General features: G+C 37.6%; 3 protein-coding genes across 9 annotated transcripts in view; 2 read left to right on the top strand and 1 right to left on the bottom strand.

Moving 5' to 3' along the window:
- The window catches only part of LOC107036315 (tensin), a 119,193-nt gene that overhangs the window by 85,512 nt on the left and 9,088 nt on the right, over positions 1–24,593 (bottom strand). The window contains exon 1 of one of the 5 annotated variants that reach the window (XM_015254213.1): positions 11,502–11,517. The exons of the other annotated variants lie outside the window; for them this stretch is intronic. The gene's annotated coding sequence lies outside the window, so the exon portion shown is untranslated. Of the gene's footprint in view, positions 1–11,501; positions 11,518–24,593 lie in introns of those variants that run through there. 5 annotated transcript variants of the gene reach the window in all.
- Positions 4,334–10,051, top strand: LOC107036318 (putative sodium-dependent multivitamin transporter). Its single transcript, XM_015254220.1, has 7 exons — positions 4,334–4,398; positions 5,384–5,512; positions 5,584–5,805; positions 6,966–7,309; positions 7,968–8,087; positions 8,600–9,259; positions 9,346–10,051. Exons 1-7 carry the CDS (start codon positions 4,393–4,395, stop codon positions 9,608–9,610), a joined length of 1,746 nt encoding a protein of 581 aa, XP_015109706.1. The 5' UTR covers positions 4,334–4,392; the 3' UTR covers positions 9,611–10,051.
- LOC107036316 (putative sodium-dependent multivitamin transporter) lies at positions 10,249–13,858 on the top strand. Of its 3 annotated transcripts, none has more exons than XM_015254219.1 (8): positions 10,249–10,598; positions 11,312–11,439; positions 11,511–11,645; positions 11,716–11,937; positions 12,021–12,364; positions 12,430–12,549; positions 12,623–13,285; positions 13,347–13,858. In XM_015254219.1, the coding sequence occupies exons 2-8, from the start codon at positions 11,434–11,436 to the stop codon at positions 13,612–13,614; spliced, it is 1,758 nt and encodes a 585-aa protein (XP_015109705.1). In that variant the 5' UTR covers positions 10,249–10,598; positions 11,312–11,433; the 3' UTR covers positions 13,615–13,858. The 3 variants fall into 3 exon arrangements, with proteins under 3 accessions (XP_015109705.1, XP_015109704.1, XP_015109703.1); XM_015254218.1 differs by having other exon boundaries at positions 11,205–11,439; XM_015254217.1 differs by having other exon boundaries at positions 10,249–11,439.

Here is a 24,593-nt window from a genome sequence, read left to right as displayed (position 1 = left end):
TCGAGGATTTGGTTCTGATTGAACGTACACAGGTCTTTCCAGGTCTCTCCAGACCTAGATGGACCTGGTAAGTCCTAATCAGTTCTGCGACGCACTTTTCCAGAGACCTTTCGAATCCTCAGTTCTTTTCGGTCTTCTGTTTTTCCAGAGGGAAAGTCGACTTTCGCCAAAATCGAATTTTTTAGTCGGGCGAGTGTTGATTCCAACTATTTAAGCGACGGGCTATTCAGAACTTTCAAAAGTATGTGGAAAAAGTGAAAAATGAAGAAAAAATTTTTTCACCGGAGGCCAAAGTGTCGGATCTTGGATTTTTCCGGGGGGAAAGTCGGTCCAAGGATCACAAGGGTCAAAGTGTCAGATCTTGGATTTTTCGCCAAAATCGAATTTTTTAGCCGGGTGAACGTTGATTCCAACTGTTTAAGCGCCGGGCTTGTCAGAACTGTCAAAAGTATGTGGAAAAAGTGAAAACTGAGAAACCGTTTTTTTTGGCCCCAGCCAAAGGGTCAGATTTTCGGGTTTTCCGGGGCAAGTGGATTTTCGCCAAAATCGAATTTTTTAGCCGGGTGAACGTTGATTCCAACTATTTAAGCGACGGGCTATTCAGAACTCTCAAAAGTATGTGGAAAAAGTGAAAATTGAAAAAAAAAATTTTCACCGGGGGCCACAGGGTCAGATTTTCGGTTTTTACTTAGAACAATGGTCAGATTTGTTGACACTTTCATTTTTTATTTGGATAATGCATGCAAGCGTAGGGACAAGAGTGGCTAGAATAGATTCTGCAACCTTCTCCCCTTGATGGGTAAATTTTCAAGCCTCCGCATGCATGCGTCTTCCCTCCACCCTCTCGTGAAATGTCGATTTTCGAGATTCAAAAAAAAACAATAATTGCATTTTTTATCTCAATAACGCATGAGTAAACAGGGATATGAACGCAGATTTAATATAGGCCCATAGAATTACCGGGACCGGCAAGGATTTGGAAAGTCTGAATACAAGTCCTGCTTACACCTAACAAGTGCTGAAATGGGACAACCAGAGGTAGAAAGGTCTCGGAAGCACTTGGGAAGAGGCTTCTCAAGACCTGTCCAGTTCTGAACGGAAAGACCTAAGTAGAACTTGTCAGGTCCAATTGTTCGACTCGGGATAATTTACATAATTAAAAATGCCGGAGAATACCTCGAATGGAGAAATACGGTATTGAAAAAATAAATACATCTCTCAAGCAAATGGATATTTGCCAAAAATAATCTCTTTTCTCGATTTGTAAATAATTTAGTAAATAATTTAGTTTCATCTTTCCCTGAAAATTAGTAAGAAACTAGAAAATATCGGTAAATATATTTTTCAATTTTCAGGACAGTGACACTGAATGCAAAAAAATCATAAAATTTCAGATCTCACTGAAAATTAACTGTAATTTGGCGCTGAATATTCCCATTAGATTGAAAATTTCAATAAATTAAGGAATTCTCATCTTCATGCTCAAAATTCTGGAATTTCACTGAATTTTCACTGAAACCTGAAATTTCATGATTTTTTTCCTTAAATCGGATCCAGTGTCACCGTCCTGAACATTAGTAGTCAACTCCATGAAATTTCCTTTTTTTCCACCACTGTGAGCATGTTTTATTCATGTTTGAAGAGGGCAATTGAATGATTTGTATCGCGGGGTGTGACAATGTCTTGTAAATCCTCGAAAATTACGAGCGCTCGGCGAATAAGAGGTCACGCAGTTATTTAATGGTACGTTAATTAATGGTCGTTAGTGAGGAGCAAACTGAGAACACATCATACGAGATGACAACGCGAGATATCGCGGTGCTCTCCCCCCTCCCCCATGCGAAATAAAAACGACGAGTTACTATTCTGACGCATGCAGCCAATAAAAGCAATTAAGACTAGTGATGATTCCATAATAGCGCGGAACCCATGCTGCGATGACCACAAAAAACGAGGGAAAAAACTCCCTTCCCCCGATGTTACTAGTCAATAGAGTTTAATACTCTATTACTGCGGGTACTGTGGAGTAAAAAGGGCGTGAGAAGGGGGAACATCGAAGACCAAACTCACCTTGATAATCGAGTCATGTTTCCGAGTGGGGTCGCAGGTATATCGACCAACTGATCTAACGTGGTAGCTCGTAAATTAACTCGGTTAAGGGGAAAACGAAAAATAAGACGGACGTAAACACGCACTGAGATGGGGAAAACGGAATGCGTCGTGTGTGGGTGCGGTTTATCAAAAGAAAATCTTGAATGGGAGCCTATTAATGGGTCGTTGGGGTGCACAGAAATTGAGAGATTGTCGTCGGTTTCTGAGTGGATGACGCCTGGAGCATCTGCAGTTTAATTACATTCGGCTGAAATTTCGGGTTTAGTTTTGTGGAATTTTTGATAAGGTGCATTTTCAGGGAAATTCACGGAAATTTTGTTATTGGAAAGTCATAATTTTGTGAGAATACGGTGGGAACCGTGAATTTTAGGTGAATTATTGGATGGAAATAGAGAAAATTTGGATAAATAGACTATGAACTGTTGGGTTCTTTGAAAATTTAAGTAAATTGGGAAATTTCTATGGAATTCCCACTCGAAACTATTTGAATTTGAAGAATTGATACATTGTCATCAGTGCCAAACGGATTTACATTGAAATTTCAAGAAATCTCTATAACGAAAAATTAGCTTTTAATGGTAAAATCAATTGGAACTTCAAATTTCAGTTGAATTATTTACCAAAAAGCCAGAAAATCCACACAGAAAAAAATCATGTTCTAAAAATAGGGTAAAAATCTCTCAATTGACATTAATTGACATAATCTCAATGGGAATCTTTGGGGCGTGCAATCGAATATATTTTTTACTTTTCAATTAATAGAAAATTCTCATCAATTTCCTTCTGAATATTCATATTCAATTGAAAATTCAAGTAAGTTGTGAAGTTTATCTGTTATTTCTACTTCAAAATATTTGAATTCATTGAAATTTTCAACTGACACTTGGAATTTCATAAGCTGTTTCTTCCTGAATCGCATTTGATATAACTCTCCTAAAATTCTCTCTATTGCTTATTTCAACTTCTATTAAAATTTTATCTCTCGAATTCTGCTGATTCTTCAAAAATTGTCCAGAATTCTATTAAAAAAACAATATTTTAGGGGAGTTATTGGCATATCCAATTGCTTGTTTCCATTTTGTTCATTTTCGCCACCATCCCTTGATATTTCTTGAACACTTAACACCAATGGACATGAACCAGAGCATAACCATCACAATTTCCATTCAAATTACGCCATTTTTCCCAGAACTTGAAAAACTAGGAATAATCTTCACCGGAGATTTCTTTTCCCCCATAAAATTCCAATTTCCCCTTCAACAGTGCACTTCAAAATCCCCCAACAACCTGCAGACCCGTAAATTTCCCCTAATTGTAAAATTGAAAAGAGACGCTCACTCGAAAGGCATACGCCTCCCCGACATTAATGGGATAAACCAAGATTTATCTCCATGTGCTGGAGTTTCAGAGACCCCGAGATTGATGATAGGTACGTGAAGATTGACGAAGAGGAGGCCAAACAATGGGTTGATGGGGCTGAAAGCCAGTGGGCTCGTTATTCTCACGGCTGGAAGTCGCGTTAAACGTCGCCTCACGGTTTCGCACGATCGACGCGAGTGGAGAGAAAAGATGAAGGGCTGAGGCTCGAGTCGAAAACAAAAAAAAAAAAGAAAATGGAAAACCCACAAAGAGGAGACCGAGAATTGTGCAGCGATTGACTGGAAGATACCCCGCGATCCTGCGGAGATTTCCAGGCGTTTGGAGTATCTGGGGCCGCAATTTATTCCATCAATTATTGCCCGATACATCTGGACTTGTGTGTGTGGTAGCAACACATCCACCAGATGATTACATTTTGATGATGGATGCTGGATTGAACAAGGCGGGTCAACGGTTGCCCGATCAAGTTCACGTCTACCCGGCAGTTTTCATATTTTCTGTCGTCTAACAACATAATGACACACATCGAACGGCTATTGACTGGTACCCGCTGGACTACTATCAGGGCTCATCAAATCCACATACAGCGTCAATCTTCCTGCGTTTCACGTCATGAGACACAAGACAACCCGCTCTTGCCGAATCATCGCTCACTCGTAATTAACCTGCGTGAAAAGGATATGAAACGAAAATGCGGTAATTACAACTGTCCGGATATGACCAGTCATCACGATTTATATAATAACACTTGAATGTGCTTCTTACTTCTGCATTTTTTTCCACCAGTGGCACAAGTCTGACATTGAGACGTTGCCGCAGTATGCGGAACATGTGCTGCTTACTTTGATCATCGACCTTTTTTATGGGAGTTGAAACAATTACTATCGCATTTATTGTGCAATGGATGTGAGTATCTCTTTGACGGGGTTGACATTGAGGGCTCAAGTGATCGCAGGGGGAAAAACGGTTTTACTTTCAGGGACGTGTCAGTGCTCGTGACATGAATCTATTCCCAATTCTTTCGGATTCGCGATTGTGGTATTTAATGCGTGAAAAAATCTGGAGTTCAGTGAATTTGTCACTTATTTTTTAGTGACAGTAGGAAACGGAGCGCGTATGAATTGGCTAGTGGTTTATTATATTATTTATGACCGTTATGTATTTATTGATTCATTAAAAAAGAAGGTGCTCTCATTGTGCCCGAATTTGAAAAAAAATTTTGAATCTTTTTGGACAAACGAATGAGTAAAATTTCTTGTTCACAATTTTTCTATTCAAATAACTAAAGAAACAACAATATATTTTTGTTAATATATGTAAACATATATATATAAATTCATTTTTTATGAATAAATATGTCTTTTGAGAATTAAGATAGAAAAATATTTTAGGAAATTTTTCAATTTAAAATCAACTTGAAATTCTCACGTCTCAAGTTCTCAAGTCTGTTATAAGCCTGGGGAAATAAATTGCAGACCAAAAATGCTTTACCTATTTTACTATCGCTACTAATTTTCCGAGAAATATCACTGAGCAAAAATAATTTGATTTTTAGAGACCTGTCGCTGACTTTCAGGTCTTCATCTCTAATTTTTAGAAATCTGTCATCAAATTCCAGTGATAAAAATCACTGATGATCATGTTCAGTATTGCCAATACTTGGTGATAGATTCCTAAAAAAAATAATAGAATAATAAATAAATAATAAAATTGAAGAGGAATCTGAGGTGATTTTCAGTAATCTATCACCGAATTTCAATGATAAAAATTACTGATGATCACGGTTATTCAACTCAGAGTCCACTGTCACCAATAATTTATGATAGATGTCCCCTAGAAATCAGCGTCACCTTCGTGAAAATGAAAAATTGTTCTCCGCAATGATTTTCAGGGTGATAGCAATTTGGGTGGAGGTGAGCTGCAGTGGGCGGATTGGCTGGCCATTGGAATTATGCTTGCCATATCGGCTGGCATCGGTATTTATTATCGTTTCTCCGGGGGCAGACAGAAGACCGCCGAGGTATTTAACACTCGCTATTGCCCATAAGTAAATGACAACGGGTGTTAAACTCCACCTGTTATTTTATGCAGGAGTACTTCGCAGCTGACAGATCCACCAGCTCCTCCATGATCGCGATAGCCATGATGGTTGCATGCTTCTCCGCAATATCTCTTCTTGGAACCACTGGTGAAGTTTACAGTAATGGAGCCATTTTTATTCTGATGTTCGGTGGAATTTTCACAGCCACGCCGATCATCGCTTATCTCTATCTTCCGGTGTTTTATGAACTCAAGACTCTCAGTGTTTTCGAGGTATTCAAGTACTTTTGGATGGATTGAGGGCAAAAGGATCTAATATCACAAAACTAATTCCTTCCAATGGCTTGAATTTCCTGAAATGTTCATGACTTGAACTTAAACATTTCACGATGAAGTGAGAATTTTTTGCCCGGGGTTTTCGTATGAAATGAGTGCAGAAGTCATGCATAAGAAAATGCCGAGACATTTCCCGAAATACGCAATGAGTTTAAAGGAAAGAAATGATCCATCTTTTCATTTTAAACTTCTCTTATCATCATGAAAATGTGAAGCTGAAGATTCAATTCAGGTTTATTTAGCGTGTGCAAATATTTTCCACTCATGTGCGAACTCGTTCGCACGTGAAGACGTTTCCTCATATGATTATTTGAATCTTAAGGATATCCAAGTACTTCAGCTATTTTTGTCCATTAAAATTCTAATTGTGACCCCAAGATTCCGGAAATTTTGCAATGATTTTATTATTTAAACTTTCTAGGTCAGAATGTGAATCTCGATATCGAACAGTTAGAAAACATTTTAGAAATCTGTTCCCAGAGTTCAAACAATTTCAATTATTCATTTATAAGCAACGAATATTAAAAAAAAAATTCTGTGCAAAATGTAATTGGATTGACGCTGAATATTCATGATTTTGTTCAAATTTTTCTCACGCAATTTAGTTGAAAATTGAATTTTCAATTAAACAAAACAAAATATATATATATATATTATATAATATATATAATAAAAATTAAAAAATGTATATATATATACATATATATGTATATATTATGCTCATGAAATATATATAATTTTTTAAATTTTTTGCGTTTTTCGTCAAATTTCTCAATTAAATTGCATGAGAAAAATTTGACGATTGAAAATGATTGAATCAATAGTGTGATCTGTACCAAACTGAAAAAGATACTTGGATATCCTGAAAAATCCTCTAAATTGGATTTCCCGCTATCGAATTCCGTTATTTTCAGCTTCGCTGCGAAAATATACAACATCAAGAAATTATCTTTCGACATTCAGTCTACTTTTCCTCACCATAAACAACATATTATTGAGGAACACGTCAATACACGAACACTATGAACACTATGAACACAACATTAATTATTGACGAACACGTTTCAATCGAAGAAATTGCGCTTTCCATTCCGCAGTATTTGGAGAGACGATTTGGCCCGACTGCCAGACTCACCGCCAGCATATCGTACTTCATTCAGTACATTCTGTTCAATGGGGTTGTCATATATGCTCCTTCGTTGGCATTGGAAGCAACAACGGGGCTTAATGGAACAATGAGCATTCTTCTCATCGGTTTTATCTGCACCTTCTACTCTACCATTGGCGGCATCAAGGCTGTCATCATTACTGACCTCTTGCAGGCTGCTCTAATGTTCACTTGTGTCTACTGCGTTATTGGTGTTGCTGCCAGTGAACTCGATGGCGGATTGTGGGGGGTGTGGGCAAGTGCGCAGGATGGGGAGCGACTCAATTTTAATCAGTGAGTAGTGGTTCATTTGAGGGGGTAGCATATACGCACGAAAAAATGGTATAGGTTTTCGTACTGGAAGTCCTATGGAGAATTCGCACATTTGTTGTAGGAATTTTCGAGGGGAATTTTCTATAGGGATTTTTCTATTGGACTAGGGGGCTATACCTCCTGCTCGCTCCGCTCGCCAACCCCCATATGACCCTTATTCTGACCCTTGTGCCCTTAATCTGGCCCTCGCGGCCCTTAATATGATCCTCATTATAACCCTCGTGACCCTTTTTTTATCCTTGTGACCCTTAGTTCTCATATGACCCCCATGGCCCTTATTCTGACCTTTGTGGCCTTAATCTGGCCCTTGCGGCCCTTAATATGATCCTCATTATAACCCTCGTGACCCTTACTCTGACCCTTGTGACCTTAATCTGCCCTTGCGCCCCTTAATTTGACCCTTATTATAACCCGTGTGACCCTTTTTTAATCCTTGTAACCCTTAATCTGACCCTTGCGGTCCTTAATTTCGAATACCAAATTTTCATTGCCGCAAATCAATTTGGATTTGTAGAATATAAAGAGATTTCCTATAGGATTTCGTACGGGATGGCTAGGGGAAATACTACAGTATTTTTAATTAGTTAAGTAGTTAAAGTATTAATTTCTTAATTTCAAGTTTTGAATGGGATCCAACAGTCCGACATACCTGGATGTCTCTATGTATAGGCGGAATGTTCTGGTTCCTTATTATGCTCGCAACTAGCCAAGTTCAAGTGCAGCGCATGCTGACAGCCAAGTAAGTCCATAAAGAAAGAAAAGTTTTGATTTTCAAAGACATTACTAATATTCAGGAACCAATCTCTAATTATTGAGATTCTATCATCAAATTTCAGCGATAAAAATCACCGATAATCATTCTAGTTAGTGTTTAGTATCACCAATAATTCATGATAGATTCCTGAAAATCAGGGACATGTCCTTAAAAATGAAAACTTTTATTTCTCTGTCAGGAATGGCCATTAATATTACAAGGATTTCCTTCCATTGATCAAGGTTTAAATATACTCATCAAAATTTAAAAAATAGTATATTAATAATTTTAAATTTCCGATTGATGACGAATTAACTATTTGATAATATGGGACTGTAAACTGATTAAATAATTTAATAGTAACGTTAACTAATTGACGGCTTCAATATTTAATGGCAATTATGATTCATGGATACGGCTATCCCTGTTCTCCGTGTCGCGAACGATAGATCTGCAAGGATTTATTCTAATCCACTACCTGTCTGCTACCAATTCAGATCACTGGGAGCCGCTCGCAAGGCCATGTTCCTCAACGTTATCCTGTCAGTCTCCCTGGGATCCGTTGTAGGATTCTCAGGCCTCGTTCTTTACGCATATTACAAAGACTGCGATCCGGTTACAGCAGGCAAAATCAAATCCTACGACATGATAATGCCGTATTTTGCGAAAGACCGGATGACAAGGATACCAGGTCTCACTGGACTCTTCATATCGGGAATATTCAGTGCAAGTTTGAGCACCGTAGCCGCCATGCTTAATTCACTGGCTGCTATGGCACTCGCGGATTATCTCAATCCCCTATTTCGCAGGTGTGGCGCCGAGTTGGATGACAATAAAGCAGCTACTTATGGAAAAATAATGGCACTCCTGATTGGGATCATCAGTTTGGGGATTGCATTTCTCGCTTCGACAATGGGTTCTCTACTTCAGGTGGCTGTAGCCATTAATGGGGCTATTGGGGGTCCACTCCTTGGATTTTTCACCCTGGGGATGTTCTTTGAATCTGCTAATGAGACTGGAGCTGTTGTTGGATTGGTGCTGGCATTGGTGGGCAGTATGATTACGGCTTTTTCGATGAAACCGCTCACCCCGGTTCTACCCATGTCCATCGATAAATGCGTCAATGCCACGTTGATTACTACAGCACAAACTCCAACGTAATTATGTTCATTACTTTTCATTATCTCTCAACCAAGTTTTCGGTGATTGTCATCTAATGGTTTTGATGTTCTTCCGATTCAAGGGATGATCCGTCCACGTATTTCATCATGAATCGACTCTCCTACCTCTGGTATCCACCACTCGGCTGGAATATGGCGGTTACCTTCGGATCCATAGCTAGTTTCATCGTTTCAAAATGCTCAAAGGTGTCACCACCAATTTTAGATCCCAGTCTGTTCACACCAATACTTGCGGCCAGGATTCGACGACGGAGGGAGAAGGAGGCTGCTGAGGGGAGCCAAGTTTTTGTTCTTGACACCAAGAGCTTTGATAGGGAAGCGTTGTAATTGATTACTTTCTCGAAGAGACAAGTCTATCATAATTTACCTCTTAATTTTCAGGAGATTTCATCTAATTTTGGTAGAGAAAGCGGTAAATTTGGCAAGAATTACAATATTCTATTGAAAAATTCTGTTTGAAAAAAATTGACATTTCAGATTTCATTGAAAACTGAATGAAATGTTAATTTGTTTAGCAACAGCAAGACGAGAATTCTTAAAGTTTTGAGCAGAACGAATATTCAGTAGAAAATTACGCTGCATTTTCAATTATTTGTCAACTTACGAATATATTTCCCTGAATTTTCAATGACGAAATTCCTTAAAGTCTCAGCGGTACTATAATATGGTAAAAATTTCCAAGAAGTGCAGCGGAAATGCCAGCCAAAAATTCGTAACAATGTAGTAAAATTCCTGAAAGGGACAATTTTAAATGGAAATGTTTCCTCATGCGAAAGATTTTGTATTGCACAATGTTTTTAAACAATTATACCGAAGACTTTTGTGTGCATTCCTTGTTATAACATTCACATATACGCGGTGATTATTAATGCCGAGGAATTCACGCTATCGCCAGATAACTTGATAAGGAGAATCCGTTAATAATCCATTAACGATGCGAAACTGGGAGCGAGGATTTGATGTCTGCACCAAATTCCATCTGCTCGTCATTCTGGATTTATTGTCGAGAATATCAAAGAATTATCGTTATTAATTGCCGCTAATTCCGGTGTGTGCCATATCGCAAATTGCACCTCCCCTTTGAAAGAACCTGAATCGCACACGTTTGTTTCCAACAATTGTTAAGTGTCAGATCATTACACTTGTCGCTGAGGTGAACCGTTGCGCTCACGAAAGTGTCATTACGCTAACAACTTAAACTCGACAGTTTTACACTGCATCGAAGGAGTTGGTCGGTAGTTGCTCAATAACCTCTCTGACAACCGCACCGATCATGGATAACTGAAGTGAAATACGGACACCGCAAAAAAAACTGGTTGGGATATCTTATTTACAAAGAAAATGACACATTCCATATTTTTACCGTTAAAATCGTCCTAGCACCACAGTTTTCATAAATTGCCATAGTTTTTTCCTCTAAATATTGACTAGACCCCACAAAACAAAGTTAAGCATCCGTTTTCCGATCTGTCCAACAGATCAGGAAAAAAAAAAATTTTCAATAGAAAAAAATTGTTTTTCATTTTTTCTCCGTTTTGTTTTCATATATTACGTAAAAAAACAATCTTCGATTGCTCAAAACAAGGACCTTTTAGGTGTAACGTAGAAACGATCAACGAAAAAATTTGCAATTCCGTAAAACGATCGTAAAACGAAGGCTTAACTTTGTTCTTTGGAGTCGAACGAGTATTAAAAAAAATTATTTCAACCGAATGAGAACTGTGGTGCAAGGACAACTTTAAAAGTGAAAACATGCAATACGTAGTTTCCACTTGAGATCTTTGGAAAAATCGATTGAGGTGATAATTTTTCCACTTTCTAACACATCCCATCAAACATCAAATATCGCTGAATGGTTCCCTAGCTCTACCAAAGACTTTCAAATGTCAAAAACGTCCCCCTTTAATGCCTGATATTACAGATCAAAAGTAGAAGGCCAAAGCTTCTATCTCAGTGTTTATCCATAATTGGTCAGGTTTATATAATCCCCGTGCATCGGAAATAATTCGTGACAGTGTCTCTTCTCAGTTGTTGGTTGCTGCGGACAGACGTACCAGGACAGTATCGCGGAATGATCGTCAGTTTAAATTTGAGAAAACTCTCTCGAATCGTCAACTAACAATTTAAACGACATCCTAATCAGTTCCCCCATGGAGGTGAGTGATATCAACCCCAGCATCCTTAATAAAAGAAAAATTGGCTCACAATTTCCACTCACCCATCACAGGATCCAAATTCCCCGATCCCGGAGGAGGGATACCTCCATTGGCCTGATTGGCTAGCAATTGGACTGATGCTGGCAGCATCGGCAGCAATTGGCGTCTACTATCGCTTCACCGGAGGCAAGCAAAAAACAGCAGAGGTATTAAAATCCCATCAACAAAGCAGACAGGAAGCGCTTCTCCTTTTGCCTCTCATCCTTTATTTTCTAGGAGTACTTCACAGCTAATCACTCAACGGGAGTTGGCTTATTATCAATAGCCATGATGGTGGCATTTCTCTCTGCAATTTCTCTGCTGGGCTCCAGCGGTGAAAACTACACATACGGATGTATTTTCAATCTCGTCTACGCTGGACTGGGTTTCGGCACACCAATTGTCACGTATTTCTACCTCCCTGTTTTCTGGGAACTCCAAGTGATGAGTGTCTTTGAGGTATTATTGCCCCAACTGAATCACTAATTGCACATCATTCACAGGATATAATCAACATGACTAATTAATGAGATATTTTTTAGTATCTAGAACGACGGTTCGGCGTCACAGCCAGACTCGTAGCTAGTCTAGCCAATTTTCTGCAGACGAGTTTGTACACTGGTGTTGTCATCTACGCTCCATCACTGGCACTTGAAGCCACCACTGGGCTGAATGGAACAACAAGTATTCTCCTGATCGGCCTAATTTGCACGTTCTATTCAACAATCGGTGGAATCAAGGCTGTAATCATCACTGATCTCATCCAAGGTGCCCTCATGTACATCTGTGTCTTCTGCGTAATTGGTGTTGCGCTGAGTGAGATTGATGGCGGTGTGGCCCGAGTTATTGAGGTATCCTCGGAGGGTGGCCGTATCAATTTTCTCAAGTATGTTTGTCCAATGTCAATCAATTGAGGAAACCCCAGGGAATTAATAAATTTATTTTCGTCAGCTTTCACGTTGATCCAACAGAGCGACACACCTTCTGGTCCCTCAGCATTGGAGGTACCTTTTTCTTTCTATCACTCTACGCAACCAGTCAGGTGCAGGTACAACGTATGCTAACAGCCAAGTGAGTAAACAGTATCAGTTGATACAATCAGGTGATTTACGACGATAACTGTTCATTCAACCAATTTGTCCAGATCAATTGGTGACGCAAGAAAGGCTTTGTTCATCAATATACCGCTGACACTATCACTCACCACAACAGTATCATTCTCCGGTCTGGTACTGTACACTTATTATCACGATTGTGATCCTGTACTCGCTGGTAAAATAAAATCACACGACATGATAATGCCGTACTTTGCCAAGGAACGCATGACAAAGGTACCGAGTCTCACTGGTATCTTCATATCTGGTGTTTTCAGTGCTAGTTTGAGCACTGTATCAGCCGTTTTGAATTCCCTCGCGGCAATTGCATTGTCCGACTATGTTAAACCAATATTGCGAAAGTTGGGGAGGGAATTGCCGGATAATAAGGCAGCGTTCTACGGGAAAATGCTTGCACTGTCGATTGGTTTCTTGAGTTTGGCTGTTGCTTTTCTCGCTTCAACCCTTGGTAGCTTGATTCAGGCTGTTACCGCTGTTCATGGTGCCATTGGAGGGCCTATTCTCGGGTTATTCACTCTGGGAATGTTCTTCGAAGACGCCAATGAAACGGGCGCTGTTGTGGGCACTATCTTTGCGCTTGCCTTCAACATGTGGGTGGCATTCTCACCGAAACCAGCGCCTATCAAATTGCCGTTGACCATTGAAGGATGCCCTAATTCCACGCTTATTCATCCCACAACTCCGATTACAACGTGAGTAATTGATTTCTGTCAGCAATTTCGGTTTTAATGAGTTGATTTATTTCCCTCGCAGCAAAATTGACGAGTCGTCATTCCTCTACATTCATCGGCTCTCCTACCTCTGGTACACTCCAATAGGTCTATTTGTAGGCATCGTCACAGGATACATCGCAAGTCTCGTTGTCAGAAAATTCTCCAAAGTCCCGATTCCACCGCCAGATCCAAGTCTCTTCACACCATTCGTCGCCTCCAGAATTCGTAAGCGATGCAAAAAGGAACCCACCACTGGCAGTCAAGTATTCGTCCTCGACACGAAAAAATTCGACAACATAGATTCGTGAGAATAAACCTAATGGTCCTTGTTGCTATTATCTCTGGTATGCAGTGAATTAAGAGGACAGATTTGCTGTATCTTTGTTACACTTTTGTATTCAACGCCCACGAGACTCAGTAATAATGAACCCCAGATCACTTGAGAGATAAGTGGAACTTTATTTAGTGTCGCAACTCAGTGAGGCCAACTCGAGCATTGTTATTGCTGTTTTGAAATTGAGGGGAAATAAAAGAAAAATGTTGATAAATAAACTATTTATGATCAAAGCTACGAAAAGAGGAAACTCGCTTTCCAGAGTTAGTGTATATTCTAGGTTTTCACTGCAAGGTTAAAGACCGTGCCGATGTGTATCAGAAGAGAAAATATACACTTACTTCTTGGATCTCCGAGCTATCCTCTCCCTGAATTAACACGTTTGAGGTTTACGCACACGTGATGTAGAAATCGTTCGGCTTGACTTTGCGTTTTACAAGCGAGGGGGCTCTAACAAGCTCTGGACTCAAGATGAAAACGAAGAGATGTGCAGGTAACTATTATACTTGATGGTGTGCATACAGTCATCGGTAGCATTATTGACGCAGGCGCACCCTGTGTGCTAAAGAGAGACAGGGAATCCGCGTGGGAATACATTCCTGCTTTTCAAATATAACGTTTTGGTGGCTGTTTGGCCAGGCGACCCACGCGGGACGTTAAAATGATTACGGGATCGGTTTTGCGGGGTAGGGAAGGTCCTTTTCCTCGATTTTTTTAAATGTTCAGGATCATTTTGACGCAGACGGGGGGAATATAAATCATGGAAAACCAGAACACTGGGCGCACTTTTCAGTACACTTTTTGGAATTTTTTTTTAATATTATAACTCAGTGGAGATTTCAAGGAATTCCGGTGTTAATAATTTAGCGAAGCGGTAAAACGGCTCAAGTTGATTGTGACTATTGGCCGGGTTTCAATGAATATCTCGAAATCTAGGGGAAATAGCAAAATTTTTGTCATGACCTTTTTTGTAGAACGGATTGAGGGTTACAGAAAAGGTCATTATGAAAATTTCGTTATCTGCCTTAAATTCGGAGATATTCCTCGAAAACTCCGCTTCGGTACTGAATTCAGAATTTTTTTTTTAAATTAATGGAAACTGTAAGATTCGATTCAATCATTCCATGAAAATTTGGAGAAGTGAAGAAAATTTAGCGTAATTTGGGATTCAATATTAAAATCAATATTTCAATTCTCGTTTTTCTGCTGCTTAAAAATTTGGATTTTCATTGAATTTTCAGGGAAATTCAGAACTTTATGACGTTGTTGAGGGAATTCTTAGTTAAATGTGCATGAAACTTCATTTTTTAAAAATTACTCCTGAAATTTTGAGTAACAAATTCTCAAATTCAAATTAACAGAATTGAAAATTCAAATGCAGCCACTGCTAAAATTTCACAAAGATTTCTAGCATAAAAAATAACCATTTTGTCAATTTATTCTGTCAACATTCTGTTAATTCTTCAATAACAAAATGTAAATTTCATGTAAAGTGGTAGTTTCATTTTATTCCCACATTTTTCACTAGAAATTTGTCGAGTAATTTTCTAACAGAACGAAGTAGACGTAAAAAATGTCTTCGCGCTGTGTTTGTGTCAATGAAATATGCAACGCTGGAGTAACAGAAAGCCACTCTGTTTTCCACTTCAAGTACTCAGTCTTGACCTCACGCGGCTCGAATAACTCATGCTAATGCGATAATATCGCGAAGATGATCAAGATCGAGTGGCGGAGGCGTGATTCTCACTCGTTCTCTACCCCTTCATTTTAATTTCAAATCATGCCTTTCTGTTGGTGGTAGCAGCTATTGTCCAGTCATTCTCTCTAGTCTCAAGATTGCGGATCAGTTTTTGTTATTCTGGTATTCATCATCGATTATTCATGCTGTGTTTGATGACAACAAATTCCGGTATTTTTAGAAATTATTTCAATGGAATTGCGGCATTCTGAATGCATGCATTTGATTCATATTTATTGGGTTATATATTCTGGATACATGGTTTAATTAAAACTCGTTGTCCGTCGCGAATTGATGAAAGGCCCGGTTTAATCAAATCAGGGGGATTTATTTGGCGAATACTTGTTGGATCCAATTTAGGGGATCGTTTCAATCGAGTTATATAGCTTCGTTTTGCACACAGAGGAGTTCATTTGGTAAAATGGTGGATTTTTAGGGCATCCAATTACTGTTCAACATGAAGAATAAAACTTGAAAAATTCTGAAATTGAGAAAAAACTAACAGAAGAAAAAAATAATAACTAGTGAAGTTTTCAAGTGCTTTCACGAAGAATTTTCTAAAATTAATGCTTAATTATTCTTATTTTCGTTAATATTTGGATGGAATTCAGAATTTTTTTTTCAATCAACTCTATTTTTTCGGTTTCTAAAAAATTTCAATTCGCAAAAAAATAAAATACAATAAAATACTCAGCGATAAAGAAATCCCATTTGTTTATCCTCCTCAAAAATGTAAAGATTACTTTTTTGCAATTTTTTTTCAAAAATTGGAAAATTTGGACCCCGAAATTATCGAAATTTTCATGATAATTTTTGAAATTTTTTTATTATAAAAATTTATTCTTGTAAGCAGCAGTTTTTTTCTCTCTTTCAAGAAGAATAAAATAATTGCGAAATATTCAAACACAAATTTTGGAAAGAATTAAAGAAACAATGAGCAAAGTATTTAGATAATCACTATAGCCAGCTCATAAAATTGAAGACAATTATTAACGCACAACTTAAGTTCTGTTTATGACATCGATCCAAGATCTTCGAACTCCTGAATTGGCGATAAAACATTCTCAATTTAAAATATTTAACATACACACTCATAAATTGTTTTGAGATTACCCAACCGAAGTCCCCTGTTCATTGAAATCAAACAAATGACATATGACTCGAAAGAATTATTTATTGATAAAAAATTCCTCTGGATCAGAATAAATTAAACAAACATTTACTGTTATTTCTCGATTTTTTTGTATTCCCTCAATCAGTCATTAAAATCAAATAAATGTCAAATGAATGGAAAAAAATTATTTATTGGTATAAAATTCCACTGGACGTGAATGAACAAAAACACTCATCGTCACTCCTCGAGTTCATCGTATTCCCTCAATTTCGGGTTTCCGGGTTGAATTGAAATGTCAAAAGAGTCGTTAAAAAAACTCACCACTGTAATTTTTATAATGAAAACATGAGGTCTGGCTATAAAACCCGCTGCCGAGTGGAAGTGAAAATACGAAATGATGACGCAGTGGCCGAAAGTGCGGTTCACGTGTTTTGATACGGCCCGACGAAGGCCTACTCGAAATATATTAATCCCGAAAGGGAGAGGAGAAAAAAAATTCCCTCTGTAGAAACTATGACTGAATAATGAGCCCCGGCCTCTGGGAAGATATTTAACGCTCGGCTCGGTTGAGATATAAAGCCCGAGATGTGTTACGAGAGGGAAGACGACACTATCACGGAGGAACTAGTTCCTCGAGACACCTCAGAACACCAACGTCATTTGTCGTTTGAGAATATTTTTCGCCCAGGCGTAATCCGAGAGCCCTAAGTTGAGGTTTTCATGTGTAGGTGTGTGTACATCCTTGGGTGAACGGGGATTAGGCCGATTGGGCAAAATTTCGAGTTTGAAAATTTTGAAATTTGTAAAAAGTTATTCAGTTGAAATGACCGTATGTTTTTAACGACAAATCAGTCATTTTCTGGAACATCCAATGAAACTGATACGTTCGGGCTCATATAGCTTTGAAAATTGTGAAAATTTTGATGACTCTTTTCATTCAACTGAATGCGATGTGTAATTTTTGCAATGAATTCAAGAATCGTAGCAGAAAAACATGAAAATCCTATTTTGGTGAATTTTCAAGATTCAATTTTAAATTGAATTGGAATTCACAACCTTGAAAATTGCAAATGCAATTATTATTTAAACTTTACTAAATGCTGATTTTAATTTTCAATTGACTGAGAACTGAATAATTTACAATGTGGAACTGTCAATGGGCTAAATATTTCTAAATTTCATGAAAGTATTTTCGATCAGCCAAATCATCGTCAATCTTCCACACTCAATTATTGATTAATAAAATAATGCGGAATTCGAATATTTAATTGATGATTAATTTAAAAATTAAAAATTGATGAGTAACATTAACAATTAACTTATTCAAAATTTAACTTGAATTAAAATTTATGATTACGCCAATCCCTATTTGAAAATTGTGAAAACTGTAACGACTATTATTTATAATTCTCAATCTATCGAACATTCTACTTAATGTCACACGAAAAACGTGAAAATCGAACTTTATTGAATTTGCAATATGAACAAGAAATTCCGTGACGGATTCAATCTCCAATTTAATTAAAATTCAATTTCAAGAAAATTTTCCCAGAAAAAATAACATTTTATCAGACCGATCGATTCAAGCTCGCTTGTACCCCCGAATTGACGATAAATATTCCTAAATCGGCTTCAAGATGTGTTGCGACAGAGAAGACGACACTATCACAGAAAACTAGTTCCTCGAGATGTCTCAGAACACCAACATCATTTGTCGTTTGAGAATATTTTTCGCCCAGGTGTAATCCGAGAGCCCTAGCTCGAGGTTTTCATGTGTAGGTGTGTGTACGTCCCCAGGTGAACGGAGATTAGGTCGATTGGTCGTTATAGGAGTATCTCGCCACCAAAAAGAAGCTCACGAAGTGCGTCCGGTCGCTCTTGGAAACTGTATCGCTATGGGAGGTCGTTTTTTTTTTTTTTTTTTTCAAATCCTCGAGTATGAAAACTCCCTCGGAAACTTATTTCTCGGCTCGTTGGGTCGAACCCGGCAAATTAAACTCACATGTTCGGTTACATAAATTGTGGGAGCAACTGGGGCTCATCTCTGGACACTGGAGCCAAGTTATTTTCTGTGAAAGCCTGTCGTCGGGGGGTTTCCACTCGTGTTTCTCGGTTGTTCTTGGCGGAGGGAGTGGTTGGGGGTCTTCCGCTTACCCTCATTGTTCACGGGAAAATTTCACACATTCTTTATTTAGATTTTTCGGAGGTCGGGGGAGGGGGACAGTGGGAGAATTGATTGTTGGATGGTGGCGGTAATTGAGAGGCTGGACTTGGCCCGCATGGTGAGGTAATATTAATTAAAAATCCATAAATAAGGAGGCTCAATTGACAGGGCTATGAGGCAACTCATTAATCTCACTGTACTGCTAAAATTGGTGGAGAATTCCTGGGAATTGAGACTAAAAAATTATGAAATTGGGACATGAAGTTCATTGATGGAACAATTGATTGATGGTTACATCTGAACTTTTGAGATTTTTCAAAAAAAGTGATATTTTCACGGGAATATCTGATAATTTAGTTGAAAATAACAAATTGGAGAGAAAATCGGTGAAAACTTTGAATCTCATTTCAATTACTTAGGGCAAATGAGGACAATTCAGGTGAATATTTTCGTAAATTTTTAGTTAATTGAAGTTGAGTTCAATTTGGTAGTGAATAGCCGTGATAAATTGAAAATTCAAGTAAATTGTTTAATTTTTCCCTCATTCCCATTCAAAATTATTTGGGTTCACTTGAATTTAATTGGATTCGACGTTAAAAATAAAATAGAATAGTAGAATTGACGGAAATTCATGAGTTTTCAGTGGAAGTCAGACGAAAATTTCACAACTAGATTAAATAATCAATTTTTGCCTGAATTTTCCTGTTTTTTCCGAATTTTCACGGAATAATTAAATTGAAAAATCAAATATTTTATTGATTTTCAGATCACTCCACCAGAAAATCAATAGAATATTCGATCTTTCAATGACAAGATTTCCTGAAACTTCAGTGGAAATTAAGCACGATAAAAAATTCCGGGATTCAACAAATTCAGACAAAAATTTTCAACAATGCGCGTAGTTTTTTTTTTAGAAATTACAGGATGATCGCTCCTCAACAAAATTCAAACGTGTCCCGTGTCTCCGCTATCGAATTAACGTCACCCCCATTTTTTCATCCCTTTTTTTCCGAAAATCCTGATTTAAGAGGGCTGGAGGATAGGTCCTGTTTACAAATAAATCGGATGAAGGAATGTGAATATGTTGGCTAATGGTGATCGAACGAGAGAACGTGCCGACGCGATAGTATGGGGACATTAACGGGGTGCTCAGTGGTATTTAGATATGCGGCTTTGAGAGTCGAGAGGGGGGGGGGGATCTTTATTCATTCACCACTGGCTCTGCCCATTGTGTAACATGTGTGTGTGGGGCCCGCCGACTGAGTTATTCAAGGCCACGGGGAGACTAGAAAAGCCGGCTTTTCTATTCCCCATTGTGAGGTTTTTCTCCGCCCTGACCTGACACAATCTCAACGGATATATTCACTGTCAAAATAAAGCACATTCGGAAATGAAAAATATCTTTGGGAGCTTTGAGGACACTTATTCGTGTCTTTTGTCGGAATGGCCCTAATTTGTATCAAAATATTCTCTCCCTTATCTGCCCTTAATGCCTCGGAAAATCAAATGGTTTCCTTTATTCTGCCCAACGACGCCGTTAAACTAAATATAACAGTCGTCGAGGGAAAAAAATATCGAATCGAAGACCTGAAAATTCGTCACAGTTATTTTAGTCATACGGAGAATACCCTACTCTGCGAATGGTCGAATTCCGAATCTTCGTGTTCAGCTCGAATTAAACTCGACACCGATTCTTCCGCACTGACGTTTTCAAACTTTATTTTTTTTGCGGAGTACATTAGGCTTGAAATTAACTCGGACGTTCACCTTCCCGCGGTACCTCACGCAAGCATTTTCTCCGGAATGAACAGCTCCATTTGACTCTGAGTTAGATTGTTAGAAAATAAGTGAAATTTCATGGACAGTTTGGTAGGAAATTTCGGGAGGGCGATATTGAATTCGATTTAGGGCGGAAAAAATCATGACTTTTAGAAATTTGAATGAGAATTCAATGGAATTCCGAATTTTTGAATAGCAGGAACACGAAAATGTCTTCAATTTCAAGCAATAGAAGTTTAAGAATGTATTCACCTGAATTTTCAGGGTTTCGATGAATTTCATGAAGTAATTGAAGTGGAAGTTACAATTTCCATTGATTTTTTCATCAAAAATCGACAATTTCACCTCATACACGCTTTTTTTTCCAACAACAGTTCCATTTGACTTTAAATTAGAATGTTCCGAATTTATACGAATGTTTATGGAATAATAGAACTGAATTTTATAAAAAAAACTGAATTTTACAGTTTCGATTGATTTTTAACGAAATTTTGAACTTTAAATTACAAAATTCCATTGAATTTCAGTCTTCAATCCTCAAAAAGAATTAAATTTCAGTGTAATTGTCGACTGAAGAAAATTTCCAACAAATTTACCAGAAACTTCATTCAAAAATATTTAACCGTGTACCGAAGAACATGTCATAATTTTATTACTCAAAATTTGAATGAGTTCCACATTCCGACACCTTAATAACACCCAAGCTCATCATAATTGGAGATCCCTGACATGTAAAATTATCTGTTATCAAGAATTCAATGTGATCCTCTATTTTCGACCGTTAGGAAACATTTTAGAAGCCGAAAAAAATTAAAAAGCTAAAGCAGTGATGAAAAAAAATCAATTTTATCCCAACTTATGGTCAATTATTTTTCCAGCCTAACAATATTTGTTTAGAAATCAGAAATCGGCTGAATAATTTCTATTATTCATTTATAACACAGAGAAAAAGTAAATTTTCGTGAAATTGAATGCAAATGCCGCAAACTGTCCCCTGAATTCTCAAAAAAAAAAATTCACGCAAATCATTTGGTAAATTTAATGATTAAAAATCTCTGAAGATCTTCAGGAAAAGAAATTCCTATCGAAAATGAGCCCCAAAATCTAGTCATCGTCCAGCGCAATTACTTTCCAAGAACTTTTCCCAAAATTCCATTTTAACGCGTGCAATAAATCCCCATAACATTTTCATTTTCAACGCTCCCCAGCATTTTTACTAGTTAAGATAGAAAGGAGTTAATGCCAACAGAAACAGCAATGTCGGTTTGTGTAAAGCGAGGTCGCCCATATGTCCAGAATGTCCCTTTGGGCCTGAATTTATTTCCATGACGAATTCTTCTCCAAAAACACGTGCTCCCTCTCCACATTATTTACAAAAACCCCGTGTGTTAGTTTTACCCCTCAACGGTCCACAACACTTGAGGCCCCAGCCACAGTGGCCCCTCAACTCGAAGGCCAATTACACCAAGCCGGAAGTCGAGGGTTGTCTCAAGAGGCCAACATGCCTGTAGAGCCCGAGATTTTCATTGCGAAATAGATTTTTCCTCTTGATTTCGTAATCAATCAACCGAGTGATGGTTTCTTAACGAGTCTCAATAGCAAACAGCACGCTAGTTATGCCAAGGTGATCCAGACAATTTTTTTACCATAAAGATGGTTCTTTTCTCTTTGAAAAACACCCGCAGCGCATCCAATTATCACTGGGTAATTTAAACGAAAGGCTTTCTAGGCGTTTCACCGGAGATTTATCGTCAAACGCTGGCTAAATGCTTTATCTAGCCGAGGCTTTGAGATACCCCTCGTAGAGTGAGTAATAACAGATAGTGGGGAAAGCAAATGCTCATATGAGTGCGTATGTATCTGTATTTTTCTTCATCGTAACACGTACATTAGTTCAATCTTCAGATGGAAAAAATGTATAAAACCCACTGATAACAGCCTTTCAATCCCTAATTCACTAAAAAAAACATTGGAAAACACATAAAAAAAAGATGCGATTGGCAATTGAACATTTTCCCACGTGTGTCAATGTTCTCTCATGCTTAGATTACATTACTTCAATCTTCAGACGGAAAAAATGAATAAAATTCATTGATAAGGGCCTCGTAATCCCTAATTTACTGAAAAAAATCCAAACACATAAAACAGAAGGAATTGAAATCCGATCATTTTTCCAGAGGTATCAACTATTCTTCCATGTTTTAGCGTAGAATGTGCATTTATTCGCGTGGGGAAAATATAGAGAATCCGCTAATAAGGGCTTTTTAATCCCTAATTCGCAAAAATATGGTGAAAACAGAAAAAATAGAAAGAATTGGCTATTGACGATTTTAGGACGTGTGCCAACTGTTTTCTCATGCGTAGATTATATTAGTCCAATCTTCAGATGGAAAGAAATGTAGAAAACCCCCTGATAAGGGCCTAATTCACCAAAAAAATATAAAAAATTCTAATTCATGCCTTTTATTCTTTAATTCACGAAAAAAAAATTGAAAAAAAAATAAAATAAACGGGATTAGGAATTGACCATTTTCCCACGTATGTCAATTGTTCATTGTAAAATTTATATTAGTTCAATCTAAATTGAAGAAGATTGAAGAAAATATGTATAAAAGTTCACTGACAAGAACGTCCCCATTGAAAAATTTGTAAAAAAAAATATATAATATGGACGACTGTCCTATATTTTTCAAAATATCAATTTTTCCGTGTGAGCTTTCACTTCCTAATATTTAAAAATTGGGGAAACACAAAAAAATAAAAGGGATTGGGCACGAATTTGGAACGAAAGCTGTTAAAGTTCAGCCGTACAAATGGATTTTCCCCATATCTAGAATACTCCGTGAATGGGTTCCAGAGTGGAACACAAACATGAGGGAGCGATGACTAAAGAGGAATGCAATGCAACCCAGGAGTCAGGGGTCTCTCGTAATTCACCCGAGATCTCTATAGTCGAAAGAATTGATGGTACCAAGGGTCATCTCAGTTGCACCTCGGTATACCCCACCTTTTATTTTATCTGATCGATTCACCCAAACATTGATATATCACTGGCCTTTCAAAACTGTTTAATTCAATCTCTACATCTTCCGCTGGGTAAAAGGGCCTTTATGTAACCAAAATTCACCGCAAAATTGTAACTCATTATTTGGGTAATGGAATAGAAATAAATTTCGAAGGGATAATTACTCTTAAAATCTGTTTTTTTGGGGATTTGAAATTTCATAGAAATTAAAATTCAATTTTTTGGAATTCCTAAAGTGTTACAAATGCCAAGTAATCGTCATAAAGTCTCGAAATTTATGTTGGGAAATTCATGAATTCTACAATATTTCTTCAAATTTCATTCCAAATTCATCATAATATTTAAGGAAATTTAATGGAGGGATGTGAACAATTTTTTTTATCGTTTTTGCAATATGTTCTCGTAATAATTATATTCGTTCCAATTGTTTTATTCATTCGCATTCACTGCCATAAACTTTCATAAATTTGCTTAATTCGATCTCTATATCTTCCGGTGAGTGAAAGGGTCTTTATGTAATGAAAATCTCGGTCGAATTCTAACTGATTAGTAGTGAAAGAAAATGGAGATAAATTCCGAGGGGATAATTTCTCTTAAAATCTCGTGTTTAGCGGTTTAAATTCCAAAAATTCTATAAATACCGCTAATCTTTATGAAATGTCAAAACTTTTCTGGAAAATTTCATGAATTCCCTAAAAATTTGTGGAATTCGTTTATTAATATTCCAGAAATTAACAGATTCGTCACTGACAAAGAGATGAAAAGAATTTCACTTCAACTGGTAATTGTTGAACATTTCATGAACCGAGTGGAAAACCCGAAAATATTCCGGAATCCTTGAAATATGGAAATCTCAATATCCAATGCACAAGTTTTCCCGAAACCCCCTCGAAATAAATAGAAATAAATTCTACTTTATTCTGTCCAAAAAGTTTCAATTCCGTGAAACTTCAGATCCGTCCGATAAATTCTCACAATAGGCCGATAAATCGCGATAAAAAACATCATGTGGGTCACAATGGCACAGAATCCTCCAGAAGACATCCTTGGCACCGAAAATAGTCAACGAGAGGGATAAAGTTGGCGGCGGATGGCAATTGACAACAAACTCGTGTCTACAACTCGGGCCTTCA

Source organism: Diachasma alloeum, unplaced genomic scaffold, assembly GCF_001412515.2.
Source record: "Diachasma alloeum isolate Michigan unplaced genomic scaffold, Dall2.0 Dall_scaffold_00208, whole genome shotgun sequence".
NCBI classification, from domain to species: Eukaryota; Metazoa; Arthropoda; class Insecta; order Hymenoptera; family Braconidae; genus Diachasma; species Diachasma alloeum.
Note: the sequence above shows the minus strand (reverse complement) of the source record. Positions and strands in the feature narration are given on the sequence as shown.

Excerpts from the sequence above, each read along its gene's own strand:
- LOC107036318 (XM_015254220.1), top strand. Across the intron at positions 5,513-5,583 it reads GCAGACAGAAGACCGCCGAG|GAGTACTTCGCAGCTGACAG; the intron begins GTATTTAACACT and ends TATTTTATGCAG. Across the intron at positions 9,260-9,345 it reads ACTACAGCACAAACTCCAAC|GGATGATCCGTCCACGTATT; the intron begins GTAATTATGTTC and ends TTCCGATTCAAG.
- LOC107036316 (XM_015254219.1), top strand. Across the intron at positions 12,550-12,622 it reads CAACGTATGCTAACAGCCAA|ATCAATTGGTGACGCAAGAA; the intron begins GTGAGTAAACAG and ends CAATTTGTCCAG. Across the intron at positions 13,286-13,346 it reads CCCACAACTCCGATTACAAC|CAAAATTGACGAGTCGTCAT; the intron begins GTGAGTAATTGA and ends TTTCCCTCGCAG.